The sequence below is a fragment of the Muscardinus avellanarius genome (genome assembly GCF_963383645.1).
Source record: "Muscardinus avellanarius genome assembly, chromosome: 4".
In the NCBI taxonomy this organism is placed as follows: domain Eukaryota; kingdom Metazoa; phylum Chordata; class Mammalia; order Rodentia; family Gliridae; genus Muscardinus; species Muscardinus avellanarius.
The window spans coordinates 88518210-88541902 of NC_137789.1; the positions used below are offsets into that span (position 1 = coordinate 88518210).

Genomic DNA, 23693 nt, shown 5'->3' on the forward strand with positions numbered 1-23693 from the left:
GATCCTGTGCCTTGTGAGGTACTCAGAACCATTGGCCCACGTCCAGTTTATTTCAATAGATCACATCAGTTCTGACAACTAAAAATGTCTCCAGACATTACCACATGCCCGGTAGGAGACACAATTCCCTCAGTTGCATTATATCATGATTCTCCCAAGGTTATTATTAGAACATAAGATGAAAATCACATGATGGCTGCCCACAGACATGACTGATGGTACTACTCCTGCTACTTTGGTGTCTAAAAGAACTGCAGCAATAGTCATTTGTTGCTCAAGCTAATTGAAAGTGATCATGTATTATAGAAATAATAGAGCGAGAATGCATTATACATTGCTGGGATTAGGTTTAATAAACCTAATTAAGGCAAATTATCTGTTTGATACTCATTTATTCAGGGAATAATTAGTCTATTTTCCTCTCCTTTCATATGTGTGCATATCTTCTCTTCCAGCCTGCCTTTAGCATTCCTCATTACTGAAAATTGAAATGATTACATAAACACTTATCTAATGCTTTCTGTGGACTTTAAGGTGCTAGGATTTCAGAACAATATGTGGAAAATGATAGAATCATGATGTTAGGAATACACATTGTGAAATCCTTCTAGAATCCTGTACATTGCCAGATAAATGACTGACCCATGTGCAGTAGGTTTGGTATGTTTCTTTAAATATATGCAAAGATGGAAGTGCTGCAACATAAGCTTCTCACTCCAGGCTTTGATTGTAGAAAAAAAATACCTATAGCCTGAATTATAGCCAGTTTCCCCACAGAGGTTTTCTTGTGGATACATATCTATGCCCTATGATGTCAGGATTAGAACCATAACAAAATAAACAGTAAAGTCCAGATGTTACGATGTGCATGTTATCTTTTTCTATCAATGAGATTTTTAGTTCTGGGTAGTTCATTTATGTTTTGATTTTCTCATTACTAAGGATGACTGTGATGATCTTTATATGTAAAATTATGTCATGTATTTATAACAGTTATGAACAGAAGGGAAATCAGATTTGCCTAATTGATGGAGAGTCAGCTGGCCTCTCACAACTTAGATTCTGTTGTATCCATTTGGATAACTAGTACTTTTGTGCTCCCTTTAAAAAGCATTGTTATGATGATATGCATAAAAGTGCCTTCTTTGAATGCAAAGCTTGGTCCTAACTAAAAGAGAATAATGACCACAATGCTTATAGAAATTATGAATATAGATATACATATGTCTAATCAAAAACAAGCAAGAAATACATTCAATATCTAGAAGTAGATTAAAAAAAACTTTGAAGGGAATACATAATTCTAAAAAAAGCTTTCACAGGCTTTTATGCAGGGGCCACAGACTGATTTTCAGACATCAAGATTAATCCTGTGGAAGCTGAGCACATCCTTTATGGAGCAGGAGCTCAGATCCAGAGAGACAAAATCCATTCAGATTGGAAAGCACTCTTAAAGAGACAACTGATAGATGCTGACATACTGCCTCGCTTTAATTCCAGAACAAACTGTGTGTCTCAATGGGAATGTCATTTCCCTTCTTACACTGGCTTAGAGAAGACAAATATCAGTGACTGACAAGCACTGGTTTAAGGGAGATAGTGAAGTTTCTGTCTGTTGCTGGGAACAGTTAGCCCCACAGCAGCCTGTCACTTCCGACTTTCTTCCCCAAGTGACAGCATCTGCAATCTTAAATGACCCTACAAGCCAGATCTGATAGAATCCCTAATCCATTAAGAAAGAGTCTATAGATGAACCTCACCTCCCAGAGGCAAACGTGCCGTGCTGGTGACAGCTCAGCTCGGCCACCAGAACGCTGGAAGTCTCTGGTGAATCTCACATCTGTGGAAAGTCTTATGAGAGCACACAGTATGACGGCTCTAACCATGGACCCACAGAGAGAGGAGCTAGGTCTTGGGAGGTCCCGTCTAGATGGAATCTGTGACATAATACCTGTCTCCTTTTAATGGCCAATCAGCTTGTCCTCCATGTTCAGGCCAGGATTGTTGGAACTATGCAGAGTGTTCATAATTAGGTTATTGCCTGAAATTCTACTTCTGCCTACCAGTAGTAAATCTAAGCTAATTCCAGTTATGAAATTCCTGTGGCATAAAACAATAAATAAGTAAAAAACTCATCGGCACAAACAAAATGAAGAGATTTGGGGTCTCCTTGTAGGCTAAGGCTCTTCTTTTGCTTATATTATCTGCAGACTGTTATGAAACACAGAGAAAAAGTGTAGATGCTTTATAATGGATCTCTCGGCACTCAGCATCTCCCAAGAATGGCGCAGAAAACTGGACTGATGGCTGCTCACAGTGCCAAGACTTAGGATTTATGACTCAGCTCATTCCAGATCATAACTAGGCATATGGTACCTGAAGTAGAATTAAAAATACATTCTAGGTACTCTGATACATTTTTCAATTATTCATAGTAATGGAAGAAGTGATGAAAGAACTCAGGAACTGTAAATAACCCTTTGAACCTCTTTTCAGCCACCTGTCTCAGCATCTCCTCATGGGCAAACAACTTCAGTGATTTAGCAAAAGGATTACAAATGAAAATGACTACAGTGTTTCTTGACATTTCCCCCCAATAGAGAGGGTGGTAAAAGGTATAATTAAAAGAGTAGCAATTGGGTATTACATTTAAAAATTAATAAAAGCAGAAGTAAAATATAGAGAATAACTAGAGTTTGGATTATCAGTGTTGAGTTTATTCAGGGAAAATAATATTAGAAAAGGTTCAGAACTTTACTAAGGTGTTCTGAATATGACTTTAGGCTATTATTTAAGTATTTTAAAATTTGAAATCAAACATACTTAATATTAAAAAAGCCATATTCTAATATTAAATATTAAAGTGTCAATATAAAATAAATCTATGTCTTTAAAGAAACAGTAATCACATTAATCAGTGCTGACCTGAAGTAAATCCATCAAAATGCATTCCTAAAGTTAGTAGCAAATGATATAAAAGCCTTCAAGCTGGACTGTTCCAAGTTTGGTATTAGTCTCTGGCAAAAGCATACTATAAATTCAGCCTACTTGACTTTATCCCTGTTTCACCCCACATCCCTCTTCTTTATCCTCAAAATAACCCTACACAGGTCTACTGACTTGCTATACAAGCAGAATCAAATGGATCTCAGAGGTAGCTATAGGAAAAAACAACCCTATAATCTCAGCAGTGTTTTCATGACTGCCTAATACTGTAGAGGAAGTTTATTGGGTAGGATTAGGGGCTGCTGGCTCTGTGAAGTAAGCTTTTGACTGTCTTACTTCTTAGCCTTCTTTAAGTGAACCACATACTTGATACTTGGGAATCATTTGTAAATGTGCAATTGCTTCTAATTTTACTCAAAGCTGGTGTGTGGCCTAGTAAATGAGCTTAACAAATTTCACAATTTATACCAATAACTCATTTTGCCGGTCTCTTAGAAAATTGGGATACTTTAAATGTCTTTTTTGTTTAAGAATGAAATTAAGAATTCCTTTTCATACTGTATGTACCTAGCTTACATGTTAGCATCCAATCTGTCCTGCCCCTGAATTACTTACTCCTAATTTACACAAAAAGTATAAAGAGGGCTAAGCAACCTAATTATGACCTAGTGGAACAAGTTAATGTTTCTGTTTACCATTTAGGCATTTCTGTTTATTAAAAATTGTAGTGCTTTTTCTATCATATAATGTCAGATCTCTTACACTCTTTTGATTATTGTGAATTTATTGACTCTTCAGTGTTTAACTTAACCTGGAAAAGATGTCTCACATCCAAAATACTATTTCTCAAATACAATCTAAATACCTTTTTTTTAAAAAAAAAAAATTAGTTTTCTAATATGGAATACAACCTTCCATTACCAGCATTCATTGTTCACACATACATGAATAATTAGTACACATTTATATTAATACCCACCTTTTCAATAGGAATAGGCAACTATAAAATAAGATTGAGAAAATAAATGGGAGCGAGAAGTTAATTTGTGAATAAATTTCAAATCTCAGTGTCTTAGGCAGTTTTGGCTATGAACGTTCTAGTGGCCATGATGAGAGCAGGAAAGAATCCTTTACAAGGCTAATTGCCCATAAGGTAAACACAGATGCTATAGGATCGTGATGTTTCATGAAGGACTTGACATTGGGACCAAGTGTAGCACTTAGGGCGGCAGAGAGACACTCGCAACTTCCTACAAGAAGAAATATCTGAGCTTTAGAAATCAGTTCTGATAAGATAGGTCCACCATGCTCTCTTAAACAACCACTAAGCTAAAACAACAGTTATGACGTTCCTCTTTGGTTTTTATTTAGACTGGTTATTTTTTGAGAAGGTAGAACTCCCAAGATGTCCAGCAAGATTCTTAGTAGTGATCTTACACTTTAGGTTTTCTTTTCACTGAAACTTATAAATGTCAAACCCAAAGACACAGGCTGGCTTGTACAAAATCATTTGTTTATGGACATTTTTTTAGGTTCCTTGAGTATTGTTCATTTTGCTTTTAGTTCTATTTTAATTAATGATAGGGCTTTAGGTCAAGATAATGTTATAATGTGTTGGAAAGTTGTCATTATGTTATTCTTGGGAGCCTCATGACAAGACTGTAGTAGTTGATGCAAGATTACATCAAATGTTGGCTGGATTTTAGAAAATGGAGAAGAGTACAAAGACATGGCCCTCTTCTGGGTAGATGAGAATGATTTTTTTAAACTTGTCTTTTCTTCTTTGGGTCTGATAATGATTTGAACTCAAAAGTTCTCTTCTTTACTCCCCATAGAGAGAATTCAGAAACAAATTTTCCATTTACAAAAAGAAATATTTTTCTACATGGACCTTGATTGGCTTCTGAAGTAAATGTAGAATTCTGTCCTTCAATGTAATCTAAATAATGCATTCTTACTCATAAATAATAAAAATACAATAAAAACAGTACACTAGCCGGGCGTAGTGGCGCACGTTTGTAATCCAAGCATTTGGGAGGCCGAGATTAGAGGATCGCGGTTCGCAGACAGCCTCAGCTACTTAGTGAGGCTCTTTGCAACTCAGTGAGACTCTGTTTCAAAATAAAGAATAAAAAATAGGGCAGGGGGTGTAGCTTGGAGGTCGAATGCCCCTGGGTTCCATCCCCAGACCCCCCACACCCCCCAAAAATTCAGTACCCATAACAAGAACAAGCATTTATTACTTGTTGTATGCCAGGCCCTGTGTCAAGCATTTTACTCACTTTAAGTGTTTTAGTAAGCAAGTAAACTTAATTTTAACTAATCATTGAGAAAGGTGCTCTTATTTTACTAATGAAGAGACTGACACGTTAAGAGGTTGAACAACTCGTGAAGGTCATAAGGCCAGTAAGAGAAGAGGTAACTCGATGTGGTCTGGCTTCAGAAGTTAATCCACTTAACCCACATGTGATAGTCTGGTTTGACTAACTCTTGAGTGGCAAGGGAAATTTCTCAGGGAATAAGCTTGCCCTGAAAGAAAAGAGAGAGATGCCCAAAAGGGGCATCTTATGCTCACAAAATGATGAATTTACTGGACTCTTTGAGGAGGATGAGTTTCTTCCCTGCAGTCTGGAAATGAGGCAAGAGAAAACCAGGATATTTCCAACCCTCTGTAATGGTTGGATAAATTCATTCCTGAACAGCTTCTTCACACATCAAGGTGATGTGTACAAGTGCAGTGCATAGGTTTGGCATGGAATTTCATCCTAACTACTCTTTCTCAATCAATACCATTTGGATGAAATGTTTTTCAGGGTGGGACCATGTCCTCTAAAATATAGATCATGCAACACTGGTACAAGTACTGAACTTCAATTTGCTTAATATTTAAGATTTTATCTCAAGAGTTTGAAAACATTAACACATCAAACCTATGTTTTTTTAATCAATATTATTTAGATTAAACTAGGTTGATTTAAAAGAGGAGTGAGTTTAAAAACAACACTCTTAAAAAGCCAGCTATTCCAGCAAGCACACAGGTAAAGGAACAACTATGAAGTCAATGCTGAGGTCTAAAGTTCAGAAAACACGACGGAAGCATTTCTTCCTTTTAATCAGGAAGTAATTCTTTTACCAATCTGTAGGCTTTTTTTCTTAGTCTGTGGGTAGGAACCTGGAAGAGCAACAAAAGAGGAGAGGACTGGGTCTAGAATAGATTGTATTGCTTTTTTATGTGCCTCCCCTGACTGTGTTAGGTGATGGGATTTTTAGTCTTCGTAGTTATGGCTTTCTGAAAGTCTTTTTTTCCATTTCCCTCATCAATAAGCATTTTCCTTACTTTGCAGGCAACACTATATATCCAGGGTATGATTTTCCCTCAGCTTTCCCCTTCTTTGGCATTTCATTTACCAAGTCCTTTGTGGAACATGAATAGTCTAACACCTCCTTCTTTTCCCTCAAGCTTTATAGTTGCTTTTTATTTTTCCTGACAGTTCAGCATTGTAGAGCTTGGAAACAGATAAACAGTCTTGCCCAAGTCAGATAAGATGTTTACAAACACAAAGATACCATGGGCAGCAATTAAATAAAGCCCAAGGATAAAAGTAATTTTCCTCTTTATAATAGCTGCCTTACTAAAAAATCAGACTTTCCAAAGATGAAGTGTGCTGTAGTAAATGGACCCTCATACTCCAGCATTCTTTCAGATTTAAAATATGTTAAAATTGGAATTACTGTGATTTACTGATATGACATTTGGAATAATTTTATATGTTTACATATTTGTCTCTGCCTTTTCCTGTTTTTTTTTTTTATTCTCATCTCAAATGTTAGTGATGAATTTAAGAAAAGAGGTGGATTTCTTAATATATACTTTCATTGCATTTCTTGCATTGCATCTTGGTGACAATTTTAATTGATGACTACACTTTAAATAATAATCTAATCTTTTTCATCTCAAGAATATTGCGAATACAACAAATAATGAAATGTGGGAGAAAAATAAAATAATATGTTTTCCCTCTCTGTTTAGATGGGAAGGTGGAAGTCACCAAAGAAGGTGTGAAGCTGTGCACCATGGGGCCAGGAAAAGTGTTTGGGGAGCTGGCGATCCTCTACAACTGCACGCGGACAGCCACCGTCAAGAGTAAGCCTGTTTCTGTATTTTTTTAATACTTTCAATTTCATTGTGTTCCTTCTTTACACCTATGAGACATTAACTTCAATGCCTGTTTTAATTTTTGTCATTTTGTTGGTCTATGTTCTTTTTTCCTTGCAATAGTCAATATATTTGTTTTCCTACTACTGAGTGATCCTGAGCCATATTTTCTGTATAACTTACATTTTATCGCCAACTTGTGAATATTATAATTTTAATAAAGATATTTGCAATTAGGCTTTTAAAGATGTTATAAATTTATAAATTGGAATTAACCAGGAAAAGATCTTTATTTCTCTTCTGACTTTAAAGCCTCAGGATCATACTTAAGAACTTTTTACATGTCTGTTTACTTTAAATTGAATTATTTACATAAATCCCAATTGTTGATTGAGTGATTTAGAAAAAGAGGGAACATGACCTTTGTCTCATTGAGACATCATGAGTAAGACACATCCTGAAATCTAAAACTTGCATCTGAGTGTATTTTTGTCTTCAGCTGTTCATCAAGCTGTATATTATAGCATTTTTCTTTTCTACTGATTGAGCTTATTTTAAATTGGGCAATAAAGCAGCTTGTTTTCCTAATTTTACATGTATGTGTAGATATGATTTCTGTAGCAACTTTTGTTGCTTAGCAGAAGCAGCTGTAAAAAATGGGGAAATTTTTGTTTAAATAATGTTCCTTCCTGGATAAGGACATAATGACCATATAACAAACAGAACTGAATTCAAAGACAACAATGGAAAATCCATTGCATCTTTAGGCAGAATTGTGCATTTCATGTTTGAAATCTTTGTCACATTATTCCGTGGATGATTTCCATTATTAATCACTTTGACTGGGTTTTGTTTAAATATATTGGCAACATGACAAATTTTTACTATCAATGAGTTTCATCTAGATGGTACCCACTAGTTTGTATGCTGGGTTTTTCTTCTCAAAAGTACAATATGTGACTTGCAGTAGGACATGTAAACATGGATGGTAAAGAACTCATGGCCATCAGCAAATCATCTTTTCTTTTTGTAATCATTGAAATCACATACTATCAGTTGTACTGGGGCTCTTTTTGGATGGGTCCTTTTTGACATTTGATTCTTGATTTTAAAAAGGAAAGGACTCCTGATGAGTACTTCCATGTTTTAATTTCATATGATCATTTAACTATGTAGCTAAAAGAATATTGAGGCCTGGTGAACTGTAACAGAATCTGCCATAAGTTTACCTCTTAACTGGAAAAAAAGTCATGCTTGAATTAAGTGAAACAGATTTTATTACTATGCTTAGTTTTTATGAGAAACATATTTCTTTGAGAGCAAATAAAGGGTCAGAATAGCACATTTTTATTAAAGCAGGCTTTCTCAGAATTGGGAATGATAATTATTGTGTTTAAAATATTTAAAATTTAAAAATATTTTAACTTTGTATACTGCTCATTTTACCTTATTGAAATTACCAATTTCCCAAAGGTCAGCCTTTTGTAGTAACACCGTAAATACTGAATTCTTATTAAAGAAATATTTTAAATAAAATAGTCTTAAAGAAAATATTAAATTTATTTATTTAAATTAATCTATTATTGATCTTTAATATCCAACAGTTTTAAAAATATTTAATAAGTATAATTAATTTAAATAATTTCACAACCAAAATTTTTGGTAAGGTGATTACTTTGTTTCATAAAGATCAATTTATTATGCAGGTTCTATGAAATGGTGTTCATCTTCACTAACCTTAATGTACTCATGCTTGGCAAATTTAAGTAGACACTGTGCATCTAATTTAATAGGAAGAAACTAGTGTGGAATGCAAATTATAATCCTAATTATTTGGGGGTTAGAACATCCTTCAAAGGAAATGCGTGATGGAGGATATCCTTTAACAGAGACTCAGGTGCTCAGAGTGTATCTGCATGTATGCCTGTGCTTTTTTCCTCATGATGTCTACTTACAGTATGAAAGTTGTATGGAGAAAAGATCCTAGGGTTTATGGTGTGCAAATGTATCTCTGTATTTTTAGTCAAAAGCTTTTTAGCTGCCGGGTGTTGTGGCTCATGCTTGTAATCCCCATGCTTGGGAGGCTGAGACAGGAGGATCGCACAGGTTCGAAGCCAGCCTCAGATACTTAGTGAGGCTCTCAGCAACTTAGTGAGGCCCTGTTTCCAAATAAAATATATATTAAAAAAATAAGTCTCGGAGTATGGCCCGGAGGTAGAACGCCCCTGGATTCCACCCCCAATACCACCAAAAAAAAAAAAAAAGAAGCTTTTTAGCATGAGTAAAGAAATGATATCTATTTTTAAAAATCTGTTTCTTCTGAATATTCTATCAGAACTATAAGATGTGGCTAAAGGCTATTTATTTCTCAGGATCATTTTGTCCTGTCTCCTCTCCTATCCAGGCAGATTATATTTGTGACTGAAGGTCATAAGCATTATTTTTATTTATGCTTAAATTAAACTTTCAGACTGAATAGTATAATTCACACTAGATTCCACTGTGGATACTATTACTATAAAATGACTTCAGAGTATAACACCTAGTGCTATACTGTTTTTTATTTTTTATTTTTTATTTTTTATTTTTTTTTGAATTTAAGAATATATTTAAGATCAGTTACAGGAATTATTCCCCCTTTCTCCTCAAATTCATTTGGTACCAAGTCATTTGTCGAGATACAAATTTTTCCTATAGCTTTCTTTTCTATAAGTCATTTTGGTAATTTTTGTATGTTAATTACCTAAGAATCTCTAAGAATGAAATATGGCATACATCATTTCCTAACATTAACTATAAAAGCCTTTGTTCACAGAACATCTTGGAACATTTGAGTTCCACTGAAATAATTTGGGAATATTTGAATCAGAAACAAGAGATTCTTGCTACGAATATATTTGTTGGCTTCTTTGCAAAGCTGCCTCCAATCTCTGTAGGCTCTCTTCCCTCCTAGGTTTTCACCTGATGATCAGCTCCTTAAAGAGAGAGACAAGGCCAGGCGTGTTGGCACAAGCTTGTAATCCCAGCATTCGGGAGGCGGAGACCAGAGGATCGCAGTTCACAGACAGCCTCAGCTATTTAGGGAGGCCCTTCGCAACTCAGTGAGACCCTGTTTCAAAAAATAGAAAGATTAAAAATAGGGCTGGGGATGTAGGGGGGCACAATGCCCCTGGGTTCCATATCAGGTACTGAAAAAAAAAGGAAGGAGAAGGAGGAGAAGGAGAAGAAGAAAGAGGGACAGAGTCATTCTTGTCTGGCTCTCTAACCCAGTACATTGTTTGCTCTTATTTTGAGAAAGCAATCCCTAGTATTACTTAATATATTAGAAGAACTCAACAAATATTAGCAAAACTTCTTTACTTGAAACTTTGCTATTAAGTTTCTTTATGAGACTTACTATTTCCCCACAATCTCATCAGCACTTGTCTGACAGTTTATATTTTGCTATCTCACTCATTTTTTTCTGGGATATTTCCCTTTTACTTTTTATTTAAAATTTAATAAATAAAATACAAGATTAAATATATTAGAATTGAATGGAAATATTAAAATTAAATATTTAAATAAATGTAAAATTTATGAAAGTTTATTTTGTTATTCATAATATAGAACTTTTTTTTTTTTACTTTTTTTTTAATTTTATTTTATTGGTGCACTGTATTCATACATCATAGTGGGATACAAACTTTTGTAGACATACATGCACACATCGCCCAGTCAGCCCCCACCCAATCCCCACCCCATTCTCTCCCCATCCCTCCTTCCCATGCTTGGCTTAGTGGTTGACATCTAGTATTATAGCAATTTATCCAAAATTAAAAATGATAATCTCACATAAGTTTCATTTGTCTGATACCAAGTGTTTGATGATTTAAAGATAGCATTTCAATATTTCTTTTTGCTTTCTTTCTTACTAGAGCATATTTTTTTCTGTTTTTTTAGGTGAAACTATCATATATTTATATATTTATTTTTCAGAAAAAAATCTATCCTAATATGGAATATGAATTCTAGATACCCAAAACGATCTTGAAAAAGAACAAAGCTAGCAGATATATATTTTCTGATTTCAAACCATATAAAGCTACAATAATTGAAACAGTGTAGTACTGTTCTAAAGGCAGATACATAGACCATTGGAGTTAAATACAAGCCTAGAGCTAAATTCTTCCCTATATTGTCAAGTTATTTTTGACAAGGTTTCCACGAACATTTGGTGGTGGAAATAATAATCTTTTAACTAAATATTGTTGAAAAATAATAATTACATGGAAAAGAATAAAATTGGACCTTTACCTAATCCCATATACAAGTATTAACTCAAAATAGATAAAAGACCTAAATATAAATCTTAAGACTATAAACTTTTAGGAGAAAATCTGGGTCATAAAACCTCACAACATTGAAATTGGCAGTGATTTCTTGGATATGATTTCAATGGCACAGGCAACAGAAGAATATACAAACTCCCTAAAAAATAAAAGAAAATATTGTATATCCAAAGACAATGTAAACAGAGTTAAAAGTTACTAATAGAATTGGATAAAATATTTCCTAATGCTATATCTGAAGGTATATTAATATTCCAACTAGAAATCCTAAAAATTAACAACAATAAAGGCAAACAATACAACTTAGAGATAGGTAAAAGACTAACATAAATAATGAATCTCCACAGATAACCAATCTTAGTTGTCTGTTGGATGGAAACTCTTGTTTCTCTGGTTCTGGTGAGTGTTACCTATTTCTTCTTTGTAGTTAATCTCTTTGAGTATTTTCTCTAGCGCTGGTTTTGAAGACATAAATTCCTTCAGTTTCTGTTTGTCATGGAAGCTTCTTATTTCTCCATCTAATTTGATAGAAAGTTTTGCTGGATAGGAAATTTTTGGCTGGAAGTTGTTTTCTTTCAGAGTTTGGAATATGTTACTCCAAGCCCTTCTGGCTCTCATGACTTGGTTTGGGAAGTCTGGAGTGATTCTAATTGGTTTGCCTCTGAATGTCAGTTGGCCCTTTGTTTTTGTTGCCTTTAAGATTCTCTGCTTGGCTTCCACATTGGTCATTTTGACAATTATATGGCGTGGGGATCCTCTTCTCCGATCCTGTCTAAAGGGAGTTCTATAGGTTTCCTGGATCTGTGTATCAACCTCTTGCTCTATATTTGGAAAATTTTCTGCTATTACTTCCTTGAAGAGATTGTTGATCCCTTTGGTATCACTTTCTTTTCCCTCCTCTATTCCAATTATTCTTAGGTTAGCTCTCTTAAGATGGGCCCATATTTCTTCAGTGTCAGATTCCTGCTGTTGGATATTTTTTTCTAGATTAGAAACTATGCATTCATTTTTGGATTGCTCATCTTCTAAGAGCGAGATTCTGTTCTCCATGTGGTCTAATCGGTTGTTTGTGCTTTGAATTGAGGCCTTTACTTCATTAATTGCATCCTTTATCTCTTTTTGGCTCTCTCTGAGTTCTTTTCGAAGCACCTCTATTATTTCTACAGTTATTTTCCTGATTTGATCTTCTAGAAATCTCTGATTTTCTGTTTTATCAGGTTCTGATGTTGTGGGGTTGTGGGCGTTCATTGCTCTAGTATTATTCCTCTTTCCCATGATTTCCGATGTTTGTGCCTTCTCTGGGTTCTTCCCTTGGGTCACTATGACTTCACTTAAGGTGTTCTGGATCTCGAGTCAGTAGTATCTCAGACCCCACTACTCCTTTACTGGGTTGTATCACAGAGTCTCCGACCCAGAGAGTCGATAGAGGCTGCTTTAGACTGTGGGGGGGGTGCCAGGTTGCACGTGCTCTTATGGTGTGATATCTCTGCCACCGCCACTCCCCCACTGGGTCAAGTCCCAGGAAGTACAGTACTGTGATTTCTCCTCTGTGGCCCGCAATTTGACTCACTGTTCTTGAGTACGCAGATGTAGCTGTACTGGACTCGGTGAATTCACTGCTGCTGCCGCCGCCGGTGGCAATATGGCACCTCTGCCATGCCCTCGGCCATGAGGCTGGCGTATTTTTTCTTCTCTGGTTTTGATTTCCACTCTGAATCCCTGCAGCGTGTGCTGAGCTCAGCCACTGGGAGCTTTAAATGCTGTCTGCGCCGAAAGATCCCGCCTGGCTGTTCCGCAGCGGCTCACCTGGCTTGCTGTAGCCGTCCGTTGAGTTCGCCGCTGCCGCCGGCAGTATGGCGCTGCTGCCGCGTCCTCAGGCTCGTGTGTCTCCTCTGTGGCCCTGAGCTCTGTTCTCAGTCCGCTTTCTCTCTGGAGCCTGGTGGTTTTTTTTTGTTTTTCTGGTGATGGTGTTTTCTGGCTATGAAAGGCGCTCTTTTTGTGGTAATGGAGATTGGTTGTTAGCGGGACTCTTAAGCCCCGCTTTTCTCGGTCGCCATCTGTATACTGTTTTTTAAATGTATTATTTTAAAACATAAACTTATTTGGCTTTATAGGTCTGATTTTTTTCAGTATTCAAGATGGCATTTATCTCTCCACTTCTTAATTATCATCTTGCCAGTGGGGGTCATTTGAGTGTGTCTTTCAAAGTGGATTGATACACTTGAATCTCATAGTCTAAGGCCAAGGATGCCCCGCCTACACAGTGCTTGTTTACCCATGTTTTTTCTTTCTTACTTGCCAGGATATGTGATCCCCATTCCCCAAACATTACCTCTTTCTTTCATAATTGAAGATGTTGATGCTTCTTTTTTTATTCTTTTTAGGTCTGATGGAAATCTCTCTCACATTTTAATGTGTTTGTAATCTCACAGTAGTTAACTAGATCCTAGGTGACATCCAGGGTTCTAAAATGTACAGAGTTAATTCTTCAGGAGTGTACTTATTAAAAATGTGTCAGGCAAAGAATATATAAATTTTATTGACTTCCCTGGTAATGAATGTGATCACAATAGCTGTGTTTTTGAAACAAATAAAAATTTGTTATTAGAGCTCTAGACTGACATATGTTATAAGATTTAATGACAAGTTTGTTCATAGTGATCCAACCCAAGTGCCGAAGTAGTTTTAGGAAGCTCTTTTATCATGTGGGGAAAAAGTAATTGGCATTCTTCTGAGTATAAGTAAATGTAGAACACGGGTTAGTATGATAGTGCTAGGAGGAAGATCTGATAATAACAGGAAGTATAGTTTTTTTTTAAAAATCAAAACCATAATAATTTGGAAAGCAAAATATCATAGAAGACCTCTAATTGTAGTCTTCTTTCTTTATGAAACAGTTCCATTGATTTCCTTCTGGGCAATGAAGATACACAAATATATAAAATTAATATTATATTGGAAACTAATCTAACAACTATCTTGAGGTTGTTCACAGCTTAAATAGCCTCAAGTTTTCTTTATTAACTGTGATATGAAAATAGCTGCTGAGATGATGCCAAGCCAATCGTAAATACTCCACATACCATGGGGATGTTATTTGGTTTCCACACCAACAAATAATTAATGTCTCCTGTGCTTGAGTTTATCTTACATTTTGTCTAAATATTTGGCCTTATGTAGAGAAATGGCTTGTACCATCCATTTTCAAAACCCACCAGGGGCAGGAATTCTCACAGGTTTCTTGGTGCGCCTGGCTTTCCCAGCAACCACACCTGGTGGCAGATCATTATCATGTTTTCCTAAAGTGTTGTCCCTGGTTGTGATTTCACTCTTCTACACTCACACCTAAAATATTACCAATTTACACTTACCCTGGGTTCCTTACCTTGCTCTTATGACCAAGGTTCTTCAAAATAACAACAACAACAACAAAAAAAATGGAATAGTTGAAGTGCCTGGGATCCTGAGAATAGAAAGGATGAGGCACCTGATTTAGCATGAGCAAGGGGTTCATTAGCATGCCCTGTGCATGAATTTGCAAGACATTCATGTTATTGTTGTGTTTTACTTAGATTTCCTATAATTCCTTCTCATGGTCACAGGGATTCTTACATGGTTTAATATTTGGCTATTTACTCCACCTCTAGTTATATATGAATTGAGCTATTTTTTGCTTAAAGTTACTGCATTACAATCCTTCTCCTCCTGCATTGACTTTAAAACTCACTGTGTCCCCCCAACCTTTGGTAATGTATTGTTCAAATGGCTTCAATTTCTCTCCAGTAAAAACCCAAGACTAGAAGAGCACCTAGTAGGAAAACATCCTGATGATGGGTCAAGAAGATTACTGTAGGAATGTCCATATTGCCTATATCTGGTATAGAAAGTTATTTGCAAAGGATGCTTATTTTGGGTGTGGTGGATGTTACTTGGGCAAAATATCTCAGTTCTTTCTCCTTAGATTATTTATAACAAGTATGATAACCCTTTTAGGACACATCCCCATGACCCACTTTCTTTTTTTTTTTTTTGGTGGTACTGGGGTTCCTGGAAGCCCTTCTACCTCCGGGCTACACTCCCAGACCTATTTTTTACATTTTCATTTTGGAAACAGGGTCTCCTAAACCAGCGCGCGCGGCTGGCTTCGAACCTGCGCGATCCTCCTGTTTCTGCCTCCCAAGCGCGGGGATTACAAGCATGCGCCACCACGCCCGGCTCCATGACCCACTTTCTATAACTAGCACCATATCCTGTAGTGCCTACCCCCTCCCCATAGTCCATTCAGTCACAATGGATTAATCCTTTGAGACAAGAAACCTCATAATCCAATCATTTCTCCAAAACCCCATTTCTGAACATTCTTGCCCTGGGAACTTAACTTTCTACACAAGAGTATTTAGGAACCACTTCATTTCCAAACAAGAGCCTAAACAGACTACAGAAATATTGGACAAACTGATAATTTTCGTAGCATCTGGCAAAATATTTTTCTGCCATAGAATATTTTCAAGTTTATATTAAGCCTTCCAAGGATATTAATAAAGGGGAAGTGGGCAAAGGTATTTAAATAATTATAGACATTTCAAGATTGAAATTTAAAGGTTGGGGTTTTTTTCTGCTTAATTTTGCTTTTAAAATTAACTTGAGTCTATGTGTTGAAATGTTTTGTATACTTCCTTGCAGATTTTTTAAGCACTATATTTTTTAACCTGACTCAAAAAATCTGCCAATTATAAAAGATAAAAAAGAAAAGATGTATGGGGAAAGAGATTGGACTGACTTTTTTCTCTCTGATACCCTATGTGCTCTACGTAGCTCTACCTAATACCTGTGCATATGCACCATACATCCACACATACAGTGCTTTCTGCAGGAAGAGGAACAGAAGACACAGATGCCAATTTTCTTGCTAATAAGGAATCATAGATGAAGCCCTTTTGTTGCAGCAAAGTTTGAACAATTCTAAAGACATCTGAATCAAAACATAGATACTTCCTGAGCTTTGGATGTTTTGTTGAGAAAGTTACTGCCTGTGCCAATATGTTGTAGTGTTGTAAGTGGGATAACATCAAACTAAAAAGTTTCTTCTCATCAAAGGAAACTATCAATAACCTAAAGAGGAAGCCTACAGAATGGGAAAGGATCTTTACCAGCCACCATTCTGATAGGGGGCTAATATCCAGAGTATACAAAGAGCTCAAAAGACTCTACACTAGCAAAACAAACAATCCAATCAAGAAATGGGCAAATGAACTAAATAGACACTTCACAAAAGAAGAGATACAAAGGGCTAATAGATACATGAAAAGATGTTCTTCATCACTGGCCATCAGGGAGATGCAAATCAAAACTACACTGAGATTCCATCTAACCCCAGTCAGAGTAGCAAGCATAAAGAAATCAAACAACAACAAATGCTGGCGAGGATGTGGGGAAAGAGGAACTCTTTTACACTGTTGGTGGGAATGCAAACTAATTCAACCACTATGGAGATCTGTGTGGAGACTCCTAAGAAAGGTGGGAATAGATCCACCATATGATCCAGCTATACCACTCCTGGGTATCTTTCCAAAGGGGTTGAATTCAGAGAACTACAGCAACATATGCATACCTATGTTCATAGCAGCACAATTTGTAATAGCCAAAATATGGAACCAACCCAGATCACCATCAACAGATGAATGGATAGCAAAACTGTGGGAAATACACACAATGGAATTCTATTCAGCCATAAAGAAGAACAAAATTATATCATTTGCAAGAAGATGGAAAGCCCTGAAGGACATCATGTTAAGTGAGATCAGCCAAGCACAGAAGGAGAAGATACATATGTTTCCTCTAATATGCCCAAACTAGGAAACACAAAGGATACCAGTGGGACTCCAGATATTGAAGGGGAAATACTAGCTAAGTTTGGATGGTAAGATAGGAGAGGAGGAAGGTCGGTCTTGATTAATGAGGGTCTACACCTGAACATGTGTAAAATTATGAATAAGACATGGTTAACCTGGACAACCATTGGTGGGAGGGGGGAAGGGAAAACGGGGGCAGGGGGGGGAGAGGGCACCAAATATAGTGTAAATGTATACTATTTATGTTCAATAAAAAAATTGTTAAAAAAAAACAAAACATAGATACTTCTTAGGAAATACCATTAGAGAGCCCTTTTAAAGCATCACATTTACACTAAGCATATATTCACAGGTGCAAATGAGCCAACTGTCAGCACAAACAATTGTTGTGTGCACAGTTAGTACCCAGGCATTTAATAAGCACAAGCAGCTATGTATCATCACGTTCCCCAGGCCACAGCAAGGTTAGAAAAGATGACTGAAAAGGAGACAGTCTCCTCGACCTTGGAGAGAGATATTTAAATGTATGTTTTTGTCTTCTCACACTCTAATGCATGCTTTCTGCCAAGAATCCTGAAAGGCAGGATAGAAGACACAAACTCAATGTATGCCAATGCTGATTAGAGAAGGGCTAGTTCAGTGACTTCCTAGGAATTTCATCATTCCAGAAAAGGAAGCAAACATTCTGTATTACAGTCACATCTTGGAGAAGGAGCTGCTCTTAGTTACTGAGTTATTTAGACAATATTCTTAGTAAACTTTCGGATCTATTCTATTCTATGCAATTATTAACATAAATCCAATTTTATAATTTCTGAGCAATATTTCTTTAATAAAGGAATCATTTCACTAGGTAAAATGATGCTACCCAAGACTAACATAAAAAATGGACATATAAAAGCTATCCTTTAGTTGCATTCCTTTATTGTTTAAGTAGATTAAAAGTGAATTTCAGAGAAACAATAACTAAAGTACTTTTTTATTATTTCCCCTAAATTTGATGTAATCTATTAGAATTTAGTTATGATTTATGTTGAACTACTTTCACCAAAAGAAGGTTCATATCTAATTTTCATATTGACCGGGTCTGGTAGTCATAAGTTAGCAGTACTTCCTGGGAAACATAACTTCTCACAGTCACAGTATGTTCCAGATATAAATATACTTTAACATTTTTCTGTTTGAATCTTTTTTTATTGGTGCACTATAGTCTCACATCATAATGTGGACCATGTGCACAATGTCATACATTCACACAGTACTTGTTGCCCTCCCCCTGCTTCCCCTTTTCCCTCCTTCCCAATGCTGAGTGACCAGGTTAACAATATTATATTCACATGTATACACATAATTGAATGTAGCATTTTAATTGATTAACCTCAGATTTCTTCCATCTCAACCCCTCCTTTCTGGCTTTGCTGAGGTTTCTCCTCCATTATCTGGAGTCCCGCTGGTATTCCTAATACTCCCTAGCTTAAGCATATTAGAGAAAACCTGTCCCTTCTCTTTCTGTGCCTGGCTGATCTTAGTTAACATAAAGTTCTCCAGATCTTTCCATCTTCTTGTGAATGGCATAATTTTGTTCTTCTTTATAGCTGAATAGAATTCCATTATGGTATTTACCATAAGTTTGCAATCCATTCATCTTTTGTCAGAAGCCTAGATTGGTTCCATATTTTGGCTGTTGTGAATTGTGCTGCTATGAACATGGGTATGCATATGTTACTGTAGTTCTCCAATTTTAATCCCTTTGGAAAGGTACCCAGGAGTGGTATAGCCAGATCATATGGTGGATCTTACACTAGGAAAACAAATAATCCAATTAAAAAATGGGCAAGTAAATTGAATAAACTCTTCACAAAATATGAGATACAAATAGCCAGTAGATACATGAAAAAATGTTCAACATATTAGCCATCACGGTGATGGAGATCAAAACTACACTGAGATTCCATCTGACCCCAATCAGAATGGCAAGCATAAAGAAGTCAAATAACAACAAATGCTGGTGAGGATGTGGGGAAACAGGAACTCTTCTATACTGTTGGTGGGAGTGCAAACTAGTTCAGCCACTATGGAGATCAGTGTTCCAGTTTTGAACATTTTAAAAATGTTAGCTCATTGTTATACTTACATTACCAAAGGATGAATCAAGGATCATAATGAGAGGGTCATAAGTTCAAACCCTTAGAGACACATAAACAGTCAGGACCAGTGGCAAGATAAAGGTTTTGCAATATGTTGAAACCTCTTTGAGTGTTTAATAAGGTAAATCTCATGGCTCAACATTTAAGACATGGCTAAACAGCTACATATTCCTTTTATAAAATGTATTAACTGATGGATTTCTTTAAAGTAGGAGTTGTGAAAATTTAAGCAGCATGTCCAAAGTGGTAGAGCCTAAGGAAGGAAAATGTGAGTCCTGACAAGGGTAGTGGGTTGCCTTGATTTCCCCTTTGAATTTCCTGTGACCACCGATCACATAAAATCTCAACATCTTATTGGTGAATCTGAGAAGCCCACTCTTACAGGATGTTCTTGGCTAACTAGAGGTACAGGTTTTCATATGTTATATAAAATGGTATATTTATCTGCATGTAACCTGTGTACATCCTCACATATACTTGAAATAATTTCTAGATGAATTAGTAATACATTAAGTGCTGTGTAAATAGTTGTAAATACTGTTGGGTCAGGGGATAATGATATACAACATGTTCAGTACAAATGCATAGTTCCCCCCCATGTTTTTTGATCTGCAACTGATCGAATCTGCAGGTATAGAACTTGCAGAATCAGAAGGTCTTTCTAAAGATATGTTCAACAGTAATATTTATCTAGTGGTGAACTTGGCATACTATCAGAGTATTTGAATTTTAGATTTTCTCCAGTTTTTGCAATGATGTTCTGGCATTCTGTTGTAGGACTTAGATGTTTTACTCAGTTGAGTCACTAGTGGCTTAAAATTTGTGGAATAATTATGTTGATTGATTTTAATTGCTCAGCAGAACCATTTTTAAAAAATTAAATGTTGTCAAGCTTGAGTTATTTACAACCATGTCATTATCATCTTGGAGCATTAGTTAAATATGTACTAGAGTTCTCTTCCTGAAGAGCTCCTAAGGCATATGAATTTATATTTTGGAAGAACAAATGTGCACTGCTTTGCCTGTAAATTGACCTGAAATTGTTATTAATGTTTTGGAAAATGTGTTAATCTATATAGAATACTACCCAGGAAGGTTTTCAAGCTTTAAGATAACTTCATAAACTGATACTCACAATCTAGCTAAGCCACCTTTTGATAAAGACTTCTCTTTGCAAAGGTGTTTTTATTAAGCATGTCAGTCCATAAACACTTAGAGAATTTCTGTGCCCTATTTTGTCAACCAAGAGTGTCCTTCCATTAGGCCATTCAAAAGTATTCACAGTTTATTCATGCTTGACATATAACTTGGTTTCATTATGAAAACTTGATCTTTGGCATATATTTCTTTGCAGAAATGTTTAAGCACCATGTTTTTGTTTAAATTTTATTTTATTGGTGCATTGTAATCATACATCTTGATGAAGTTCAGGGTGGTAGAGGCTTACATGCACATAGCACTCAGCCCTCCCCTATCCCATCTTATTTCCTTCTCCAAGCACCCTGTTTTGAAGTAGTAAAGTCACAATGTTACAGATATGATCACCTCTTTGGGACCTAAAAGAAACACTAAAAAAGTTAACTATAAGATGGGTGGCTAGTGCTTGGGATTTGGCTATGGAGAAGCTACGGACTTTGACTTTGGTACTACAGTATTTGGAAACCCATAAACTACATTTTATTTTCAAAACATTATTTTAAGCAAAAATAATATTGAGATAACATGGAATGTTATCTCAATTATTATCATTGATAACATGGGAACACATGTAGGGTTTTGAGTTTAAAATTTTCAAGTGGATCCACTCATCTGTTGATGGACATCTTGGCTGGTTCCATAGTTTGGGAATGATGAATTGTGCATCTATGAACATTGATACTCTTGCATTGGTTTTGTAGTTTGGTTTTCATTTTCTTTGTTAAATACCCATAGGTGTTATTGCTGGGTCATATGCTAAGTTCGTTTTCATTCTTCTGAGTATCTTCCATGCTGTTTTTCAAAGTGGTTGCATTAATTTGTAATCCCACCAATAATGTATTAGAGTTTCTATTTCTCCACACCTGATCAATTTTATGTACACAATGGAATTTTACCCAGCCATAAAGAGGAATAAAATTATGGCATCTACAGGGAAATGTCACAAAAAATAATAAATCAGATGCTTTCCCTAATATGTGAAAACTAGGGAGAAATGGGTAATAGGAGGAACTCTAGTTGAAGAAGGGGCTCTAGAGAGGAGCAATTAAGATGACCTGTCTAAGTGGATGGGGGGGAGGTGGAAACTCTTTAAAGTACATGATGTACTTAAAAAAACATATCAAAGTCAATCACTAAATCAAGCATGGGAATGGGAAAGAGGGAGCGAATGGGGTAGGGACTGGGTAAAGTCTAATTGGGTGATGTGTGCATGTATATCTCCACAAGTTTTTTTTTATTCCATTAAGATGTTTGGCTACAATGCACTAATAAAAATATATTAAAAAGAAAATAATTTCCAAGTGGATGACCTTAAAATTTACTAATTAAATGTGGTGGTGAGTGATAAATGCATGTAGGCCTCTACCATCGTGTATCCTATTAAGATGTATAACTACAATGCACCAATAAAAATTTTAAAAACAAAAAACAAAAAAATGTGGTGATAGATTTTGAACTCTTACTGGGTAATCAAAATGGATAAAAGATTTCAAAAGATATGTTAAGAAACATAAACGTAAGTTTTATACTGAGAAAGAACTTAATTCTCATAGAGGCTAAAACCTGATTGCCTTTAAAAAATGAAAAGAGATCTAAAAACTGAGAAAAATTTTTGGAATATTGTCTCTCCACTACCTAGCTAGGTACATGAGAAACTACGCAATAGAGGAAGTGGCCAACGTAGTGCCAAAGCATGTAGGTGCATTTACAGAGAAAATCAAGATAAGAAACACACATATCGTGTCTAATGTACATGCATCTAGTGAGACCTATACACAGTGGAATTAATCTATATTTTAAAGAAGTCAGTTTGATTAAAAAGAACATAAGAGAGAAAATATAAACTTGAATATTTGTATAGCATAAGGTAGCTTTACTATTCAGACTCTTGGTTCAGTAGAATCCATTATTTTAAGTGTATGTTGATTTGAAAATTTCCTGCTATTTATTTGAAATATTAAATTCCTAGTAACTAATTACTGGTATAATCCTATCACTACTTATTTTTACTCCATCTCTGAGGAATCACATTAGCATTAGAACTCACTAACACAATCATACACTGTTTAATGACATTTTTATCAATGACAAGACCACATATATGGTAATATATATCACATAGCCTAGGTATGTAATAAGCAGTACTATTTAGGCTTGTGCATGTACTTTCCATGATGTTTATACAATGATGAAATCCTCTGGCATATTTCTCAGAATATATACCTGTTTTTAATTAATGCATACTAATTTTACAAAAGCTTGCTTGCTATTGTTGCTAATATTTTCTGATTAATATTTTAAATACCTCCTTAAAGAGTGCGTATACATTTTATTATTTCACTTTGAAAAATTCTCAAAGAATCTTGGCAAATTGCAAACATAGCGTCATGCTAATTTAAATCACAAAACCTTGCCAGCCTTTAAAGGACCATTTAAAAAAATTGGATTATGAATCTTGAAAAGCTTTTTTAGTACAACTACGATAATCCTGTTGTACAACTAAAAGGAGAAACTAGCTTTTCATATTATGAATATGCTTTCAAAACACTTTTAAACATTCTTGGAAATAGCTTAAAAGGCTTAGAGGCAGTCGTGATATGTAAATTGACATAAGGAATTGAAATGCTTTTCTACCTTCCCTTCAATCCTACCCTATCCCAGTATCTTCCAGTTCACATTCTGCTTACCTGCCTTGACAGTGTCACACTGGCAGGAGCTCTGAACATGGGACCCAAGTTTGAATGGCAGCTCTGTTGCTTGGTTATTTATACAACGTGGATTATTTACCACATCAGAGCCTAGATTCTTAGAGCTTGGTGCAATTTAATAACCAATCAGTAGCGTTAAGTGTATACCTTAAAAAGATGTATGCCTTTCCTTTCTGCAGAGTGGATACACATGCTGAAGGAAGCTAATCAAAAGCACTTAAATGTGCACAGTGTTTTTCGTCCTTTGGAACTGTCACCTTCCTGTGTCCATGTTGCCATTGGCCTGGATCACCAGAACTTGCCATCTTCCCTGTGAGGTGACAGTGGCCTCTAGCTCCTTCCCTTTACATCTTTCC

The 23693-nt window shown here is 35.8% G+C and overlaps 1 protein-coding gene across 2 annotated transcripts in view; it reads left to right on the top strand.

Annotated features, from left to right (window-relative positions):
• The window catches only part of PRKG1 (protein kinase cGMP-dependent 1), a gene marked incomplete at both ends in the record, with an annotated part of 1321419 nt that overhangs the window by 505466 nt on the left and 792260 nt on the right, over positions 1 to 23693 (top strand). For both annotated transcript variants that reach the window (XM_080693971.1, XM_080693970.1), the window contains one exon: positions 6977 to 7090. In XM_080693971.1, the coding sequence (XP_080550097.1) occupies positions 6977 to 7090 (114 nt within the window). The remainder of the gene's footprint in view (positions 1 to 6976; positions 7091 to 23693) is intronic.